Genomic DNA, 22,284 nt, shown 5'->3' on the forward strand with positions numbered 1-22,284 from the left:
GATGAAAAGAAATCAAAATACATGACAGATGTTGAACAAACCGCATTTAAGTTCTGTCACACACTGGCATTTTTCAAATGATTTTGGCTCATCTATTAAATAAGGTGCATTTTGCTTGATTTTGAAAAGGGAAACATCAGGAAATATTTAAAGGCCAATTGCTGCCAATTAACTTTGATCAGTAAAAGTTCTACCTGAATCTTTCAGATTCTTCTCCTGTCTGAAATAACATACATTTATAAAATCTAGCAAAACAACAACTTGACGATTAATGCCTGTTGGCAGCCCTTCCACAAGCTTGCTTAACAGCAGGATTTAAATAAACAACTGTCTCTATTAAGAATGGGGTGAAATGTAGTTACAGTCATGTTTTCCTATAATGGAGATATGGAAAACAATATTCTTTACTCTGAAGAATGCTGCTAATGAGATTATCATGTTTGTCATTGCTCATAAGACATTTAACTAGCCATCTTACAAAAGTTTCCCCCCAAATTATAATGGACAAATAAAATCATTAGCAGTTTGACATAAGAAATCCTGGCAACCCAAAGAGCAGAGGCCTAATTAAAATGTCATCCAACACTTGGGCCAGCCAGAAGGAAAAGCATGCAACCCAACCCGACTCTCATCCAACGAGAAGAGTCTGACACGGACGGACAGCACATACAAGGATCGGGAATTCTGTTGGATTCTAAAAGTAATCCAGCTCAACCGTGATTACATAACTAACAAATGTGTAACTTCTGATAATTAACATAGTTTAATGTTTCAGACTCTTGACATCGAATCTTAATCCTTATCAATGGTCGTGTGGAATCTAACTCTGAAACACAACAGCTCAAGTAAAGCAAAACAGAAATACTTCGAAGGCAAAACCCATTACCATATCATCAATAATAACTTTATCTCATTATTCCAATTATATATTCAAAAAACACCCCATTGTTATTTCAAGACCCATCACCTATTTTCAGACACGCAACATGAAATGTGTATAAAATAAGGAAAACTTACTTCTAAGTCATTAAAAAATAGATGTGTGTCTGCCAAGTTGAAAATCATTTCCTCCATTCGCAGTCCAAGGGAAACTGAAGTAGGTGGATCCTAAAAGAAGAATTTTACAGGTCAAGAACATATATACTTCAGGTTCCATGAAATATAGTGTCACATTATATTTGACAGCATCAGGAAAGGTCGAAAGCGACCCACTGAGTGGCTTGGGCTCCAGCTGCTTTTGGTGTATATGATTTATTCTGTGTGCAAACTTCAGTGGCTTATTTTATTTAAAAAGTGCCCTAAATGTTGTTGGTACTTTGCATAATGAAGAAATAACTTGCTGCTTAAAATATTACGAAATAAAAAGTAAATTCTAGGGTCACTTAGATATATAAAGTAGAAGGAATTCAGCTTTACATGTCAGTTTTAGGAGCAAGAAATTCAGTGAATCGAGAAGATATTGTTTATGTTATACTACATGCCATGAACAGTGTCTACATGCATTACCACAAATATCGGAAAATAGATACAACATAGATTAATTTCAAAAGGGTAGTAAATACTAATTTTACTCCAGATGATAACCATTATTATTTTTTTTATTCATTCAGACTGCTTGCCAATTTTGAGTATACTCAAAGTAGGAAGTGAGGTCCACTCTGACCATCTGGCACCATGCCCAGCTAGGAGAGCTTACCTTGACATTCACGTGACACAATTCAGTCATTGAACAGCCAGTACTATACACAGAGGGCAGGACCAGCATTGTGAGGTATGTAGTGACTTCTACCCAACGCCACAAGCCTTGGACACTAGCGATGAGTAGTGTGTCTATTCCACACAACCCATATCTTGATGACATTTACTGGCACTGAGACAAACCCAGGGGATATGGAGATATTTGCAGTTGTTACGGTGCTACTGCATTTGTAATGTAACAAATCCAGGAAGCGACGTGGTTTGTGGGGAAGACCTTACGTAACTAGTGAGGAAGAAAAAAATTTCTGTAGAGAAAGTATACAAGGAGGTAATGTGTTTTTGAAGGTTTTCTTGTCATTCTAATAACAATACCAACTCTTACATGTATGGCATTTCAAATTTTTCCAAAAAGAACAATAATTTCTGATACACGATTTTATTATCACAGCAAACCTTTGAGTAAGTATTGAATCCACCTGCACCATCATTTAACCAGGGAAATCATAACTAGAGAAATTATGCTTTCACATAGGCCGCCCATCTGGCTGGGGCGTACTTGGCACATCACCAGTCTTTGAGTCTTCTATCACAGTGGAAGACATAAAACCCAGAGAAAATAAGATTCCTACTATCTAATGCTGTCCAACATGAACCTTGTATGTTTTCTGTGTTGTCTTCCGAACACACAGTATCTTCATTGCAGGGCTCAAGAGTTGCCTGTGTCTTACTCCCTACTCTCCATGTATCTAAAGTCCCTCACCCCTGGAACATCTACTTCAAGTCCCGTTTCCTCATGGGCTTCGGGAAGTAGCAGGAAGAAGAGCCCTAGACCTGGAGGCCAGGCCCTATCCTTACTCTTGCACATTGGTGTCCTTACCTTGTTCAGACTCAGTCTGCTCATCTAATAAATCATATGGCTAGGCGGCAAACATGACGTTCTCACACAGAACAATAAAAAAAATTCTCATCTCTTAATTTGGCACAATCATACCACAGAGAAAGGGGAGGGCATGGGATGGAGGGATGAAGGTGGAAATGCCCGACGTGTCTGCCACTGGCCAATCAACTGGGGCCAGGGAGGCGGAGTCAACATTACTCCCACCACTAGCCCCACCCACCCCCTCTCAGCACCAGCACCGCTGGTGATCTATGCTTCGGGAGTTTCAGAGAAGGACCAGAGGAGGGTTTGGGAAAATACGGCAGACGGTACTGCTGGCCTCAATTCCTCTCCTACTAGGTCTTCTCTGCCAAGGAACTGACAGGGGAAAGGAGGCAGAGAATACAATATTGCCAAAAGTCGGTGGTCAGACTGGCAAAAGGGCAAAGCAAATACTCCAGGATTTGTAAGAGGGCAGAGGGGAAATAACGACGCAGGCGCCGGAAGAGTGTCCAGGAGCTGCTCTGGGAGGCACAAATGAAAACACCTCCCTCAAACCTCCTCTGTAATGATTTGTCTCCTTAGTATTCTTATATTGTCCCTGTTTCATATTACCTAAAATCTATGAAACTTTGTAGGTTGTAGAATAATTAAAAACCGTTTACAAATAAGTAAAGAAAAACTCTCATTTAATCTTGGTTTTATAGGAAATTGCTCACTCGCAAGGATTCTAAATATCAGCAAGCACTGGAAAAAGCAAACGCTCAAATACACCCGAGAGGAGAATTAACCAGAAAGGGAAGTTCAAACAGCTGTTTCTAAAACAAAACACCTGACTGAGGTGTTTACTCCCTCTAGTTCAGGCCAATAAAAATAGCCCGACTCGTCTCATAACCATGTCAATGAATCTTTTTATGTGGCAACGTGGAAGAGGCTTGCCACATTTATTTAATTGCCCATTCTGAATTTATGTGCCGTGGTATTGTTACTTTTGAAAAAAGTATTATTTCTCCCTGATATGGTTGATTATTTATATGACCATCAAAAGAATTACTCCATTGTTTGTTAATATATAGCATTCTTTAACTTTTCTTCATAAATTACAGTAATGACTCGCTAGTCGGAATACTAATAAATTTTAAAGGCTTGTTCAATCTTGTGGTCAAATACGACACAGATGTTGGCCTTATTTACCTTCTAATGTTTTTCTCTTTTGTTATTAGCTGTCATTCCTTAACAGTTTTTATACCTGCCACTCTACGGTATTGTTATGAAACATTTACTACAGCAAAGACCAGATTGACAGTTGACCGGAAAGAGAGAATTTTAGACTAGGAAGGGGCTCTCGTTAAAAGCAGTGTTTCTCAAATATTTTTTAACGACAATTCACAGTAAAAATACATTTTACATCATGATCTAGTAATCTCTCTCTCTCTCACACACACACACACACATGCACGCACAGCTGAAATGTAAGTTTGGCAAAACAAGATTTTCCTCACTCTGTGGAGTCTACTCTGATATTTTCCATTTCATAGTCCACAAATGCGTCTTGTTCGACCGTTTGAAAAGCTGAGCTCTGGAGGACCTCTCCTTTTGCATTTAGAGACAGGAAAACTGAGTTGCAGCGGTGTGCTGATTTGCTTGTGGTCACAGAGCTGGCAGGTTGCGAAGCCACCTCATGGCAGGTGTTTTTCCTCAGAGGAAACCAGCAGAAGAGCAGAGAGATGCCCGTGTTCCCCGATTTGCTTACGCATTCTAGCAAATGGAATTCTTCTCATATCGAGGTTAGATTTTATTTTCCTATTATAATAACCTTTTAATATCTTTCAAACTCTTCAAACATGTCTGATACAAGTCAAATGTGACGAAAGCTAACATCGCGATGTAACTGGTTGTAGCTGGATGGCTTACTTTGGCAAATTTAGTGGAAGAAAGAAAAACACATTTTTAAGACCCAAACTGAGACATTAAAATCATCATGCCTTTGGCTTAATCTTACTTTTCTTGTGCTTTGCAATAACAAATTCCAGAGCTGCAGTTATGAAATGGTTGCTTTTAAAACCATTTTTTGTTATATCACTTTTGAAAAATTGTTTAGAACTTTGCCTCTACTTCAAGAAACATCTCGTTTTAAGTAAACCTCATTGCCAAATGTCTCCATTCTTTTCCAAACCTGACTCCTCTGTGGCACTTGCCACTGCTATCTCATGTTTTCCTGACATTTCTCCTTCCCTGATGTCTATAACATTATCAGTCTTTCCTGGGCATCTTCCTCGAATCTGATTAGCCCTCACCTAACCCTTAAATGATGATGGTCCCTGGGACTGTTTTCATCCATTCCTCACTCTGTTCACACTGCCTTACAGACCCCAATAGGCTCACGGCTTTAACCACCACCCCACCTCTCCTCTATTAAATCTTAGATCTCAACTGTAGGCCCACATATCAATTATGTGTTAGTCATTTCTACTTGGATGTCCCGTACAGCACCTGAAATTCAGTGTGCTACAAACTGGATTCATCATATTTCCTCTGGAAACCTACCATATCCTTTGTTTAGGAGAATGGGTTGCACCTTAGCAACCCAAAACCTTGGCATTCTTCTAAACAGCCTCTCTTTACCACCACATCAAGTCAATCATCATATCCTGCCACTTGGACCCAGAATTCACGACTTCTTTATATTCAACACCACTTTTTCTCCCCAGCCATGTGTCTCCTTTGTGGCCATCTGCAATAGTCTCCTTCACTGGGCTCTATGCCAGGGTCTCACTATGCCCATTCCATCCTCCCATCTCTTTTACGAAACATCCAAACACTTCAACAAGCATGAAAGGCCCATAAATGTCTGACTCTTGCTTACTTCCCCAATGTGTGAACTATTTATAGTTTTTCAAACTACTTCTGTTTTTTTTTTTATCATCAAATCTTTTCTTCAAAAGATAACTAAGCAGAGACCAAATATAAAAGTAAACTGGCTCTGGTGGAAGTTCTCACCCAAGACCTGTAAGAAATCGAGGGCAAAAGATCAGTCTCCCCCAGTTACTCACATTAACATATTGAGGTTGCTGATCAAGCCAGCATGCTCACGTCCTGCACCCCTGCACAGCCCTTCTCCTCACTGCCCCTTCCTTGGTTCAGTCTCCTCCTTGATTCTTCCCAGCCAGGCTCATCGTCCGCTGGGTACCACAGCTGTCTGCCCTCTTGTCTAAGGAGGGCAGAGCCATACCCCTATATCCTTCTCTCTCCATCCTTGGGACCGAGCACAACGCCTGGCGCAAAGACTTTCCCAAAGTTTGGTGGAGGAATAAATGAATGAAAGCAATAAGCAGAGAGTACTTCAAATAATTCCAATGAAGAAAAAAATAATAAATATTAAATTTGATCTTCGGTCAGTTGTGAGTGTTGGTTCAAAAAAATCCTAGATACCTAGATTAGGGAGAAAAATGGACATTTGAATCCCCAAATCATTCTATCTAGATAATACTATATTAAACATGTTCATTAGTAAGGCCTGATGAATTTGTACCTGATTAAAGCACAGCCCATTCTTAGAATAGCTGCTTACAAAGGGTTACTTATCTATTTAATGAGCTGGATGACACTAGCATAAGATCGGCATGCAATTATTTAGGCTTTTAAACTCAGCAGGGGTATGATTACAATATTCTGCATAATATGTTCTTATGTGCTCTGCAATTGAGTTCCCTAGTAAAAACGGAATAGTACAGTGAACAGGCTCAAAAAGAGACAATACAATCAAACGCGTTATCATTTTTCTAGTTTAATGCAGAAGCAGTGTAAATTCACTACAGCTCTCGTGCCTGGGAATTCTGCTAGGGGAGAACCTTCTCAAGCTGTTCCTTCCCCACACAAAACAAAACAGCATCCAACAACACAGACAGACAGACAGACACACACACAGAGGAATGAAATTAACCCTGCTCCTAAATTATTTTGATAAGGTATTAAATTGCAAATGTCTGCTTAAAGTCATAAAAGTAAACTGAAGAAACTTGTTGCAACGCTAGGCAACCCATGGCTGTTTCGTCTGAGTCAAAGACGAATTCTATCTACTGGACAGAAAGCAACATTATGTAGAAAAATTAAATAACAATGAAATCTGCTGAGTGCAGACCAAAGCCTAAAACAACTGCTTTGCTTTCATCCTCTAGCAAGTGATCTTTAATTATCCCATTGCCTCAAGATCTTTTTTCTCCGGTTTCTAGAACACAGAACTGTCGACAGAGATGAAAGTTGTCATCCTATACTCAAATCACCAGTATCATCTCCAGCCCAGTGTCATTCTTTTACTGTTTCTTGATTTTTTTTCAGCCTGATCACTGCTATTACAGTCTTCATGTGATAAAAATGTTTAGAAAAGAAAAAAAGAAATTCTAGATGAAAAAAGTACATAGAAATCCTGAAATGCCATTAAATTCAGCCTCTAGAGAAATTTATGCCTGTCAGTCATGAATTCACATGTTGAAAATCTACACTCTGGTTTGAAGTAAATAAGAGAAAAGGGAGTCTATAAATGCATGTGGGTATTAGAACATTGCAAGACCAGGTTATGGGCCCTCGTTGCCCTATTCTGTTTCACAGATGAGCTAGAGCTTTTGAAAAACTTTAAGCCTTATTAAAAATGCACTTTTTAGTAAGCACAGTCTATAACAATTCAGATTTTACCAAGACTTGATTTTACCAAGACTCAACCACCAGATGAAGACACTGTCGCTCCTGTAGGGCTGTGCCATTTGCTTCTCCACTTGAGTCTAGGAATTCTTCCAGGACGGCAAGTCATGAAACTGCCTTGTGATCTGAGCTTATGACAAAGCCACCCAGCTCATCTCATGACTGAGCTAGCTCTAACACTGGTCCCCACACAGGGCATGAGCAGGGGTGCCCTTCTGCTACGTGTCACAGAAGTTAAAGGAGTTTCTTCTAAAATAATTGTGTTCATAACCTGCAGGCAAAGAACTTTCGCATACAGGGTAGGAGAACACTGGAAGGACCCACTCTCATCATGGTCACACCACAGGCTTTGCAGGCATAGAGTCCAGACTGGAATTCTAACTTTGCCATTTACTAGCAAGTTCAGTTACTTAACCTTTGGGCCTCAGGTCCCTCAACAGTAAAACAGGACTAAAACAGATTTGTTTTAGAGATTAAATTTGGTAATATATTTAAAGTTCTGAACATAATGCTCGGCAAGGATTAAGTTGCTGCTGCTGTTGCTACCGCGCCTGGTGGTGGTGGTGGTGTTATTTCTCCGTTTACTGTACTACAATAATAGCCGCTGGTCAATCCAAACACGGGACTCCATGTCTAACCTACACAAAAATACATTTACGTTCTGCACTTAAATTGGATGTCAAGTTCATGCTATTTCAAGGTAAGGGCAACCCTAAATTCCTCATGCCAATATTTTTGAGGTGACTATGTTTTTAAGAACCTGGGCATTAGGAAAGCTGATTTATGGGGAAGCTAAGCTGGGAACATGCGGTGTGACCACTCCCAGGAGGGGCCGTCATTGGTTCTCCCCAAAGATGCCAACCAAGCTTCTTATCACTAAGAGGGATGATCCAACTCCAAGAAACTGGCATAAGTGTCCCATCCTCTGAAGATCTAGGAACTGCGGAGGAGACAGTGTTTTTCAGAGAGGATTCGGGCACTGTACCAATTTGGTTGAGACCTTGAAGTGTTCTTTAAAAAAATCAATCTCTTGCACAGCCAAGCAGTGTGATCTCCTTGGGTTAGTTACATATACCTGTTAGCTTATACCCTTCAATCACTAAAAGGCCAGACTCTGTGAACAGGCACTTAAAGCACAGCCCAAATCCATTGCTTACAGTCAATCAGACTTGGGAGAACAGGTCTTGGCAAAATTTTGACCCTACCCAAGATTATCAACAAATGGCTGGTAGTGACACATGGCAATAAACAGTAATTATTGTGGTATATTCCAAATTTAGTAACTTCCATGTATAGTCCCTGAAAATTTTCAGTGCTTACAAAATGATGCTGTACTCTAGCATTTCAGGAATAATGAAATATTTTGGACAGATCTTGTTCATGGTAGGATCAAAGGATACATCTGTGGGAGCACTGCGAGAATATCAACGTAATATAAAATTATCAGCTACCATAATAAAGAAAAATAGAATCTTCTAGTATCAGTTTTTCCACAGATAGCAGCTCTGAGTCATCTGACCGACTACTGACTGAGTGGGGGCGGGGGGGGGGGGGGGGGGGTGGGGGTGAGGTATTCCATTTCTCAGTTCTCTGACGTGGGCAAACATTCTTTCTGTAATGTAAATAGTTAATTACTTCCAAGTCAAGATTACATTCTACATAAACCTCTCAAGTATTATGCTTATGCTGAAATTTACAAGGAAGCTACCTGCAGAGAAAATGCCTAAGGCTAGACTCACACCTCAAGGTGGATAGTTGAATCGGCACACCTACAGATTAATCACATGAGTTGACTGAATTAGAACAATGGCGGGTAAATGGAAATTCACTACGTGGTTGAAAAGATAGTAAAAGAATGTGGCACCTGCCAGGCTACTCAGCATGAGCCACTGAGTATACCTAGCTGTCCACTAGCAATGACCAGGAAGCCTTAATCAAGGATGTGCAGTAATACTGTAGAGCCATTCAGAGAAGAGATATTTGAGAAAAACTCAAAATTCAGAAAGTGGTTTAGGTTCATCACAAAACCTTGTCTCATCAAAAACAGCTATGGGCTAGTTATTTGCAACAAGAACTGTCAATCCTTTTATTTCTGACAGTGGATCCTCATATTCTTGGTTCTGCTGACTTAGTAAACTTATGGTTTAAACCTCCTAATCCTAAATTCTTGAGTCGTCTCCTTCCTAACCAACTATCTGTGAACCAAGAAGAAAGGATATACAGGATGAGTAAGAACACCTATAATGGATTGTTGAAAGAGAGTGTCCAGCAGAACACCAAGTTAAAAATGACAGCAACCAGACAATATGCATCTCTTACTGAGAAGGATATACCCCACCTATGAAGTCTTGACTGGAAAAAAAAAATCAATTTTTTGAATCTAATTAAGCTTCTGGATCTACCTACTAATTTGTAGGAAATACAGGGGACACAGGAATATGTGACAAAGGAACACAATGGAGTGCAATCAAGAAAACCCTGACTCTCAGGAACTCTTTAGGATAGATGGTCTGGTTACTTCAAAAGAAATATGTAAGGTTAAACAAAAAAAAGATTGAGTGAGAATCTACAAATTAAAAAAACCTAAGAGACATAAAATAAACTGTAAAAATAAGTTAAAAAAACATTGGAGAAAAACACTTTACAAACTAGGAACGGAAAATAGAAGGAAGCTGTCTTAACACAAATGCCATATATGAAAAGCCCACAGGTAATCATACTCAATGGTGAAAGTGTGAACACTTTTCCTCTAAGATCAGGAACAAGACCAGGATGACCTCTTTCACAATCTCTATTTAACACAGTACTGGAAGTCCTAGCCAGAGCAATTAAGTAAGAAAGAAAAATAAATAAAAGGCATCCAAATAGAAAAGGAAGATGTGAAATTATCTCTGTTCACAGATGACATGATCTCATATGTAGAAAACTCTATAAAGATTCTACAAAAAAAATTGTTAGAATAAATGAAATCAGCACAGTTACAAGATACAAAATCAACACATAAAAATAAGAGTGTTTCTAAACATTAACAATGAACAATCCAGAAAGGACGTTAAGGAAACAATTCCATTTACAATTGTATTGAAAGGAACAAAATACTTAGGAATGAACGTAACCAAAGAAGTAAAAGACTTGTACAACGAAAACTGCAAAATGTTGCTGAAAGAAATCAAAGAAAACACAAATAAATGGAAAGATTCCATGTTCATGGATGGAAGACTGAACATTAGGATGTCAATACTACCCAAAGTAACTTACAGATTTAATGCAATCTCTATCAAATTCTCAATGGCATTTTTTGCAGAAATAGAAAAAAATCCATCTTAAAATTCATACGGAATCTCAAGGGACCCTGAATAGCCAAAAACAATTTGAAAAAGAAGAACAAAGCTGGAGGTCTCATACTTCCTGATTTCAAAACTTATTACAAAGCCACAGTAATCAAAACAGTGTGGTACTGGCATAAAGACAGACATATAGACCAGTGGAATACAGCAGAGAGCCCAGAAATAAACTCACACATATGCAGTCAAATGATTTTCAATGAGGGTGCCAAGACCATTCAATGGGGAAATGATAGTCTTTTCAACAAATGGTGCCGGGAGAATTGGATATCCACATGCAAAAGAATAAAGTTGGATCCTTACCTTACACTACATACAAAAACTAACTCAAAATGTATCAAAGACCTAAATGTAAGAACGAAATTATAAAACTCTTAGGGGAACAGCTTCATGACACTGGATTTGGCAATGACTTGGATATGACACCAAAAGCACAGGCAACAAAAGAAAAAATAGATAAAGTAGACTGCATCTAAAAACTTCTGTGCGTCAAAAGACCCAATTAACAGAGTGAAAAGACAACCTATGGAACGGGAGAAGATATTTACAATTCATATATCTGAGAAGAGGTTAATATTCAGGATATATAAAAACTCCTACAACTCAACAACAACAAAACAATCTGATTAAACAATGGGCAAAGGACTTGAATAAATATTTCTCCAAAGAAGACACCCAAATGGTCAACGAGCACATGAAAAGATGCTTGACATTACAAATCATTAGGGAAATATAAATCAAAATCACGAGATACCACCTCACACACATTCAAATGGCTACTATCAAAAAAAAAAAAAAAAACCCAAACAAACCAACCCCAGAAAACAACATGTATTGGTGAGGATATGAGAAACTGGAACACTTGAGCACTGTTGGTGGGAACATAAAATGGTGCAGCTGCCATGGCAAACAGTATGGCACTCCCTCAAAAAAATCAGGCATAGAATTACTAGGAGATCCAGCAATTCTACTTGTGGGTATATACCCCAAATAATTGAAAGCAGGGTCTCAAAGAGATATTTGTACACCCATATTCAGAGCAGCATTATTCACAACAGCGAAAAGGTAGAAGCAACCCAAGTGTCCACTGACAGATGAATAAACAAAATGTGGTATACACATACAGTGGAATATTATTCAGCCTTAAAAAGGAAGGGAAATCTGACACGTGCTACAACATGAATGAACCCTGAGGACATTATGCTAAGTGAAATAAGCCAGGCACAAAAAGACAAATACTGCATGATGTTACTCACATGAAGTATTTAGAGTAGTCAAAATTATAGCGATAGAAAGTAGAATGGTAGTTGCCAGCTGCTGTGGGGAGGAGAAAATAGGAAGTTGTTTAAGGGGTACAGACGTCCAGTTTTGCAAGATAAAAAGAGCTGTGGATACTGGTTGTTCGACAATGTGAATGTATTTAGTACTCTTGAACTGTACATTTAAAAATTGCTAAGAAGGTAGAGTTTATGAGTATTTTACCACAATTAAAAATAAACATTAGGGGCCAGCCTGGTGGTGTAGTGGTTAAGTTCGTATGCTCCACATTGGTGGCTTGGGGTTTGCAGGTTTGGATCCTGGGCATAGACCCAGCACCGCTTGTCAAGCCATGCTGTGGCAGCATCCCACATACAAAATAGAGGAAGACTGGTACAGATGTTAGCTCAGCAACCATCTTCCTCAAGCAAAAAGAGGAAGATTGGCAACAGACATTAGCTCAGGGCCAATCTTCCTCACATACACACACCAAAAAAACGTTAAAAAGAATTGGAGAAATATAACTGTTGATTAGATGTTTAATAATATTAAGAAACTATTATTAATTTTGCTAGACGGCTAAGGTACTGAGTACCATCTACTCTTTCTATTCTAAAAAATTCTTTTAATGGAGTCTTAAACACATACTGAAACATATACAAATGACATAATATGATATCTGGGATTTCCTTTGAAAAATAATCCTAGGACAGAGGAGGGCAGGCATGTGGTAAGGATACAGACAGAACAAGTTGGCTGGGACTTGATAATTGTTAAAGCTGGGAGAGGCCACATTGGGTTTCATTATACTATTCCATCTACTTTTGTATATGTTTGGAAGTTTCTATAATAAAATTTTTAAAAAATCTATTAAAGATATTCATTCAGACAAAATTGGTTGTCTTTTGGTGGTGAAAGTGTGGATTAAAAAATATTTATTTTGAAAATTTAAAGCACACCCAAACTATACTTTTAAAATGTCCCCAAGATTGTAAAAGTCAAAATTGCAAAAGCTTTGCAAAGTTCCTCAGCATATCACCTTTTATTTATCACCTAGATTTAAGTGAGATTTAGAACATAGACAAGAATGTATGTCAGACACTGCTTTGTCTGTATTAACTCGACTAATTTTTATCATATGGGATGTTCTTTTCCAGAAAACCAGAGGAACTCCTACATTGATAATTGAAGCCACAGGACTTACATCACACACATATGAGAGTAGCAGTGTCGCATTGCAATGCTGATCAGCTGCAAAGGAGAATTCCCAGTGTAATTTAAGAATATCAGAAACCCTAGAAGCATCTCATTTAGGGCCTCTGGCATTTATTTTTTTGGTTGGTCAGCTTCTGTGGATCCTGATTTCTTTTTCTGATCCACAAGGCTAGTGTTGCCATCTGACATCCTATCATCGGCTATTTCTTACTAGCTAAATGAGTGCAGCTACTAGAGAAAGCTTGTCATGAATAATACAGGGAGACGTGTTTCCTTTTAATATCGTTATTCCTTTGGCGATTCTTGTGGTTTCACCCTTTGTGGATTTAGAGTGGTGTTAGCTCAGAACAGTTTTGCCCTAATGAAGGATGGCTGGTGAAGATTCATTCATCCCCAATTAACAGCCTCTTTTATTAATTTATAAGTTCCCTGAAGGCAGAAAGTATGGCCAGGTACCTACTACACGACTATGTATGTATTCAACACATTATGGAAGACTGACTTTCTGAACGACTCGTTAGTGTCAGGCCAGGAAACAAACAGTGACTCAGGCAGGAGAGGGGTGCAGCCAGGTGTGTGTCTTGGGCACTGTAGCCCACATAACACGGGAGGTTTTGTGTGTGCAATTTGAGAAGGGTGCCATTTGGCGTACAATTTTCTAAATGACTTCCTGGACGTTTCCAATGATCATTACGCACAACTAAACTACTATGTGCTAGAAGGCTAAGATACTGAGCCCCATCTACTACTTCTGTTAGGACAAATCCTTTTGATGGAGTCTTGAATGTGGGGTAGTCCTAATATAGAGAGCACACGGTATTAGCATGGGATGTCACCCAATAGGGACACCACAGTGAATTCCTCCAGGTTCCTGGTGAGGAGGGGCAGTGGGTAATTCCTTACATGACTTTTGCTTTATTCCAGTGACCAGGATGAAGTTCAGGCTGCTCAGATTATTTTGTTGTCCATTTATGTTGAGAAATATTATAGTTCCAACTGCATTGCTAATTCCAGTATTTCTACATGACATTTGATCTTAACTGTCTTTCAAGTAAGCATGGCAAGGTGGTCTCCACTCATTCCCAACTCTGACTTCCCAGCTTCAAAGGAATTTAATCTATTTTTAATGGCAAACGTGACCCCCACATGCAGAATGGAGGATGACTCAAAAATGATTTTCTTAACCCATTTTCACTTAGTTTCTTAAGAATTCTACTTTTGGCTCAGAGTGTCCATGGTCCTTTGAACCTCAAAATAGAAAGTTTAAAGAAAAGCTGATTATCTCATTTGGGGGTTTTAGAATAGGATCCAGAATGTTGTTCTGAGTATAAAAATAAAATACTTTCTCTTTTCTCTAGAAACCTTAAAGCTAACCATTCATCTAACCATAAAAATATCTCTTCCTTTTATGTAACTGTTTTAAAAGATATGTCCCAAGCTTTTTAGTTTTGGTTTAACAATGTCACAAATGCCAAATATTTCATTAGATCTTCTGTAGTCCAAAAAGAATAACTATAAGTCATTTCAGTTTTACTATAAGAACTAAAAATAGCACCAAATGTTAATAAGAAAGCAATTTCTTTTTATTGCCTAGACATGCTAGCAAAGCATTAAAAGAAAAATTGTCCTTATTTTTAAGGTAGCTCTGGTTACTATTTACACACCTTGAACATTTTGTTCTTTTATTCCTTTTATCATCTTATTGTTATAAACTGAAAAGCAAAAAATTTAACAGTAGAATAAACCAAGCAAACACATAAAGCAACATAAATGTGTCCAATTTAAATTTTTTAAGTTGAGACCCTTAAGAAATATTTTAATACCTAAGTCACTGTTCCAATTTTAGATAGCTACAGCATCATCGGGTTCTACAAAGTACTGACTGTGTTGGGGGTTTATTTTACTAAAAGCCAAAAAAAATGAATTTTTCTTTTTATCTATTACTATTTTCAATTTAAAAGTCCATTTTAAATATCTGATAAATGTCTTTTGCATCTCTCCTGTTCGAACACATCCCCTATTACATCCATGAGATCAAATCTACACAAAGTCCAAGCAATTGCTATTCTACTTTGGATCAAAAAGTAGACTATCTCATGTTTAAAAAATTGATATTTAAAGAACTAATCTCAGGCTAGAACGAGCTTTTAGAAGATGGTTCAGTTACTTAAGGAAGTATGACTAGTTCCTCAGGATATGTTATGACATTTCGAATTTGTGGAATAAAAGATAAGGTTCCTCAATTTTATCTGCAGGAGATCCTATGCAGGCAGCTAGGCCTCTGGCGGCAGGCAATTACTGAGACTTGTGGTGGCCCAGTGAGGTGTGATGCAAACAATGTGGGCAGGTTTATGAGGATTTGTGGGTCAATGTGAAAATCTTGTAAAGTATGCTCAAACCAACAACAAATCTTTGGGCGGTATCAATCAAACGAAAGAAAAAAATACCCTGTTTTGGACCCCTTAAACAATTCCTGATTTAGAATGCTAATATTACAGCTACAAACAGGGCCTGGATGTCATTCAAAAAAAAAAAATTCTCCCCATTCAGGATCTTTTGTTTTGGGGAAAACAAAGCTGCAAAACAGGACTGGGCACTCTGAGTACAAGAGGGGCTTATGGTCAAAGCCCCATGCTGGCTGTTCACAAGGGAAGGATTAAAGATAAGATTAGAAAATTAGCTCCCTTATCAGAGGGAAGAAAAAAATATATTCCCAAATGTTATTTCTTTTAAAAAATGCTACTAAAAGAGTTATGCAAATGATATGTACAATCTATGAGACCCAAATTTTCCACTGTTTTCTTTCGACTTCTCTAAAGTTATCAATACCATCAACGAATGTTAACTTTTTGCAAGTTTATAAGCCCTATCAGTGAACAGGTGGCACGAAATGCCAAGTTTTAGGAGCTGGGCGTAGTTCTGATGCCAATTAAGAAATAATCTGGATTATCATGAGAGACAGAGGATACACGTGAAAAAGTAAATCATGGTTGAACAACTGGCTGAATGATTTAAAAAAAAAAACCCAAACCTGTGGTGGGGCTAACCAGGTCATTTTTACTGATTAGATATGTGACACTTGACTGCTTTAATTTTCTCCTTACTTAAGAGACTCCCTTTCAACAGCATGAAAATAATACCCAAGTAGAGAATAAGAGAAATAACTTTACCATTCCAAAGATTAATTTTGATTGTAGAGAAAACCCAATGAATCCCAAACATGGGACAACCGCCAAGAAGTGGTACAGAGAGGGAGGAGGAAGGATAAAGCCAGAGCAGACGTGGCCAAATCGGCCTCAACATGCACACGCAGGGGCCCACGCAGCGCCAACGAAAGGCCTCAAAGCTGAATCCAATCCAAAGACTGACCCAGATTTCAGTTGTAACCACTCTCCTATCTCTCTCTCCTTCTTAGTCTTACAGCCCTTTTCTCAGGCCTTTATTATTTCCTAACAGGAGGACTGCAATAATCTTCTCTGCTATCAGATTACTCTGCCCAATTGTACACTTCCATCATGTCACTCCACTGTTTTAACATTGTTCATGGCATCCTCGTGCCTACAGCACAAAATCCTGGCACTCAAGGCTCCCTGCAACCCTCCTTTGAGGACGATGGGCCAATCACAAGACTAGATTATACTCCTAGGTATTGTCAGTTAATAGATGAGCTTCCTTGGGCCAATCAGTTAATTTTCCTGAGACACAGTTTCCTTATTGGGGAAAAAAAGAGGAACTAATTGAATAATGAATGTGAGTAGTGTAAACTATAAAAGCTGAACAAAGGTGTGGTATTTTTATTACCATTTCAACACATTTTCTGCTACAGCTTCTGCAAGTCTGATCCTCTAAAGATATTTTATTGATATCCAGCCATTTTGCCTACTTTTCCCTAACTGGTAACACTCTGCTTCCACCTGTCCCTCTCTGCCACCTGGAACAACAAAATATTCACTATTGCCCACTTCCTCCTCTGAACCCCCAAAGTGAGCAATAATAGCTCTTCTTTACAGAGTGTCTATGACTATTTTTCTAGGTGCTTTACATTGTTCTTCCAACAGCCCTGTGATTGCTTCTATTTTATAGATGGGAAGATTAAGATTGAACAAATGAGACTCAGAGATACAAGGCGCTTTTCCCAAGGCCACAGAGCAAGGGAGGCCCAAAGCTGGTGGTGGCAGGCCAGCTATGAGGATTCATGTTTTTGTTTACTGCATTCCCTTTTACATGTCTGAATGAGAAAAATAAGGGTTTATTCAATAAGGAGGCAAGAACATACATTTCACTTATATATTACTGCCAGCTAGGAGGAAGGGGCTGGTGGTTAGAAGGAAAGGGAGCAACTGTCAGGAGAAGAGCAAAGAAAAGGGATGAACGAGGCTCTTTCAGCTGGAAGTCCCTCTGATAGTCACAAACACAAAAACAATGTTTTTGTGGGCCAGGCCGGTGGTGCAGCGGTTAAGTTCGCACATTCCGCTTCTTGGCAGCCCGGGGTTCGCCATTTCGGATCCTAGGTGTGGACATGGCACCACTTGGCAAAAGCCATGCTGTGGTAGGCGGCCCACATACAAAGTAGAGGAAGATGGTCATGGATGTTCGCTCAGGGCCAGTCCTCCTCAGCAAAAAGAGGAGGATTGGCAGTAGTTAGCTCAGGGCTAATCTTCCTCAAAAAAAAGAAAAAGTTTTTGTTTGTTCGTTTTGAGAGTTTAGATTCCATGTCATTCTACAGTATCCAAAAGTTATACTAGGAACCATAAGTTATTTCATCATTTTGACCTAACTTGGCACTGATATAAAAGAAGAGAATAAAATCAGGGAACCATCCTTTGGGACTGAATTGGCCCCACATCACTCTTCAGCACACCTGTCACAGAACCTTTGGACCCTGCTCTGCTGGGATGGCCAGAGGCACCACGAGGGTTTGAAAGTGTGTTTTGGGTCCCACTCATTTGTCAAATAGTTCTTAACTGAGAACTGTGGCTGCCACTGCCTCCCATCCACCAAAACGCATTCTCTGTTTCTTCCGGGGCACAAAACTAGGTTACATTCCTAGCCTCCCCTACACTGGGCCGTGCGGGCAGAGGTTAGTGCCCCTTCTAAGCTTAGCTCAGAAAGCTTCCCATTCATACTCCTCCTGCTTTTTCTCCCTGGAGGCTAGAAAGCTGATGACAATGATCACAGAAGCCTCAGAAGCTACGTGATGAGATGGCACAATCATTATCTGCACTACCAAACCTTGCCTAAAACAAGCCATCTGGAAGATCCACTTGAGACCATGAAATAAGAAAGAAAGCAATTTCTACTGTGTTGGAGCCATGACATTCGGGCCTCTTTGTTACAGCCATTTCATCTACCCTAATGGATCATGTGCTGGCTTGTGCTTCATGGGAACCCCAAATACAGACACATGATGCCAGCATTGAGTTTAGTTTAGTTGACCATAGTGTGGCTGTCGTTGAATTGTCTGGTGCCCTGAAGGCAGGAGAAAAACTAATCACCCCAAATTCAGAGCATGATCTAGAGCAGGGGCAGGCAAGCTTTTTCTCTAAAGGGACAGACAATAAATATTTTAGGCTTTGCAGGCCATATACAGTCTCTGAGACACATTCTCCTTCTTTTTCCTTTATGACTCTTTAAAAATTTAAACAACATTCTTAGCTTGAAAGGCCTACAAAAATGGGCCATGAACCAGATTTGGCCTATGGGATAGGATCTGTCAATCTCTGGTCTAGACTCCTGGTCTAGATTTTTAAAATCCAAAGGAAGAATAATATTACATGACACATGAAAATTACATGAAATTCAAAATTTGGGAACTATAAGTCAAGTTTCATTGGAATAGTCACATTTATTCATTTACAGATTGTCTGTGTCTGCTTTGGCACTAGTAGGGCAGAGCTGAGTATTTATGACAGGCATATGGTCCACAAAGCCTAAAATATTTATTATCTGACCCTTTACCAAAAAAGTTTGCCAAGCCCCAGTCTGGAGGTTCCAAAGGAGAGATCATTCTGTTTAAGTAACCAGATCCTCTACAATCCGCGGAGGACGCTCGGCGTCTGGCTGCGTTGGCGCCATGCTCAGAATTCAGCATCCACACCAGTCACCATGGAAGAGGGTCATTCCTCAAAAGATCTTGGGAGTTTAGCATTGTACCCTAAAACAGGGTAAGAACAGGGATCTTTACCAGCTAACTGGAGTGTTCTGATGAACTGGGCTAGAGAGATTGCTGTCAAATTTTTCTTTCATCACTGAACTAAATGATCATAGTACTACACTTACTAGGGAGACGTAGTTGATCTAAACTCACCATGACAATTGGCATCCTTCTAGAAGACTGGTGCATTATAAAACAAATGCTTAGACAGCAGATACAAAATCAATCAGTGACATAGGCTGTTTTTATTATTGGGTTATTGCTATTAATAAGATACAGTGCTGGGCCTTTAAATTCATGACACAACTTAAATCTTTTTTCCCTCCAGCTCTATTGAGATGTAACTTAACAACTGAATATAACAACTTAATTTTTAAAATAATTTTGCAAGTCAAGTAGCCAGCTGTATGGATGTGGAAACTGAGGCTCAGCATGAATAAACAATTTGCCCAAGTTAAAGAGGTGAAAAGTGAGAGCTTGGCTATGAGTCCAGATCTATTTGAATTCAAATCTGATGCTCTTTCTATCACCCCATAAGGGGTGTCACATATTGGTACTTCATACATTTAAAGACACTTCCACATATCACTCACTGGTCACTAGGCCAGGTTCAAATATTGTCTTTTTTGACAGTCAAGGTTCAACTACGCTAAAATACAACTAATATTTATTTTGTGCCAGACATGGTGCTAAGCGTTTTCCACGTTTTGTCTTTAACCTCTTCCAGGTCTCAGTTTCCTCATCTGTAAAATGGGCTTCATAATAGCAGTTTCAGAGCATTAATGTTGAATTAAATGAGTACTGGGCACATAGGAAGTTCTTAATAAGTAGGGCCTACCATTAAAAATGCTAAGCTTCATGCTGTCTTCAGTGTTCATGTTTAGGTTTTTGCGTACAATGAGGAGCGAGGCTCAATAAAAAAAGACCTATTCTAGCCCAAATCTGTACAAGACATAGGTGTTACGCAACAATAAAAAACAAGTATGAAACAAGACATTTGGGTACAAATATCTTGGGGAATCATGCTTGGAACATCAGCACAATACTTATTTGAGATATAAGTTTGGGGTGTGTGCTTTGATATTAGCAACTGGATTAATATTGTCTATTTTAAAGAGAGCATTCAATGAAAAAAAATCAAGACTGGTTTTCTTCAGTGAAATTTGGGAATTTGGATTTAGTTTGAAAGCAATTTTTAAAAGTGCATTAAATGAAGAAAGCTAGGACAGATATTATTAACAACTTAATTTACAGTAACACCCATAGACTTCATTTTCCTGCTAATATGCTATTTCTTTTCTCTTCCGTAGCCAGACCTGTACTGTACCTAGCACCCTCCTTTTGTTCTCGTCAGCTTTGTTATAAAACAACACTTCCTTATAACACCAATATGCCTGCTTCCCACAGCTAGGATTACCTGGAAGGTGGGACATTCTCAAACTTTTTTTGTACATATTGCTGTAACATGCCCTAATTTTGCATTATATCAACTAGATCCTGTATCCCCTTACTGAATGGGCTACTCACTGAGTTGCCTAAGCTACTGTGACTAAGCTACTTCTCAGGTATCTGGTTCCCATAGAGACAGAACAGCTATCACATTGTCAGGCATTCATTTCTTTATATGCCTGTAGAGTAAGGCTCGGCCACATGTGCCTTTGACAATGCTCAGGAACACCACTAAATCTGTCCTCCAAGAAAGGCAACTTGCCCCTGAACTGGTTTAAGACTTCTCTCCTCAGTGCCCTGGGGGAACAAAAAGGATGCAAGACATTCTGATTAGCTTGGTTATTCCTTGTTGAATCACACATTTTTACAGTGCATGACTGTCAGATTTGAGAGCAAATTCTGCCCAGCTATAAAGTTCTCTAATAAAGAGAACATTAAGCAAGCTTTCTCGCATGCTTCAGGCTACAATTCAACATCCTCAGCAATATGTCTTCAAAAGTCAACCTGTCAGGAAGAAATGCCTCCCGGAAATGGGAGGACAGGCCGACCACAAGTGCCCGGCACAAAGAAGGTGCTCATAAACATTTAGGGAGAAATCGAGCTAAGAGTGTCTGGGGAGCTTCTGAACCTGAGCTGTGAACTTATGACTTTAAATTTGACCTCTCCAGCCCTGACCACTCCCCTGGACCCCAGGCTCACCTTCCAACTGCCTCCTTGCCTTGGTTCACGTGGATGTCTAATAGGCATCTCAAACTTGTCCAGCACCGAACTTTTCATTTTCCCTCCAAATTAGTTCTTCCTCATCTCAACGAATATGCAACTATTCTCCCAGTTGCTCACGACAAAAACCGAGGAATGATCTTTTCACTCCTCTCTATTACTTACTGCCCACCAGCCCCATCCAAATTATTTACAAATTCTATTTCTCTACCTGCAGTAGAATCCCGAATCCACTCAGTTCTCTCCATCTCTGCTGCTAGTGCATCAGATCACTCCTTAACCCCACCTCTGTTCCCCTGCTCCTCTCTTCCTACCATTAATTCTCCACACACAGCCAAAGTAATCTAAAAATCTAAATCAGATCTTCTCATGTCCTCCCTTGAAGTCCTCCAATGACTTCCTATGGCATGTGCAATGAGCTTAACCCTCTTGTGAATGGCTGGGAGGCCCTTTGTACCTGTCCTCATCCCAGCCTACATCTCTCTTGACTCTGCATCTCCATCACTAAGGTTGGCCACACTGGCCTCTCTGTCCCTGAAACATCAAACCCTTTCTTACCTCTGCACTTGCTCTTTCCTCTGCTTAGAACACTCTTTCTCCAGATGGTCACACTACCGACCTGTCTCTTCAGGTCATTCTGACCTCAGGCTCAGTCATGCCAGGGAAGACCTTTCCCAACCAGGCCTTCTGAGGTTACTTTCTCCCCGACACCCATCAACTTAAAAATGAAGGATAAGCTTACATTTAAATATCTCAAATCACCCATACTTGAAAGAATATAGACATCTGGCTTTTGGATATTGTAGGAGATAAAACTTTTTATCACATGCGCTAGTTTGAGAAAACTAAACAAACTAACAATCAAAATACTA

The 22,284-nt window shown here is 39.3% G+C and overlaps 1 protein-coding gene across 1 annotated transcript in view; it reads right to left on the minus strand.

Moving 5' to 3' along the window:
- EYA1 (EYA transcriptional coactivator and phosphatase 1) overlaps window positions 1-22,284 on the minus strand; it is a 161,141-nt gene that overhangs the window by 46,016 nt on the left and 92,841 nt on the right. Inside the window, exon 12 of the mRNA XM_046642243.1 lies at window positions 1,018-1,107. Coding sequence (XP_046498199.1) covers window positions 1,018-1,107 — 90 coding nt within the window. The remainder of the gene's footprint in view (window positions 1-1,017; window positions 1,108-22,284) is intronic.

This window comes from Equus quagga, chromosome 16, assembly GCF_021613505.1.
Source record: "Equus quagga isolate Etosha38 chromosome 16, UCLA_HA_Equagga_1.0, whole genome shotgun sequence".
Classification (NCBI taxonomy): domain Eukaryota; kingdom Metazoa; phylum Chordata; class Mammalia; order Perissodactyla; family Equidae; genus Equus; species Equus quagga.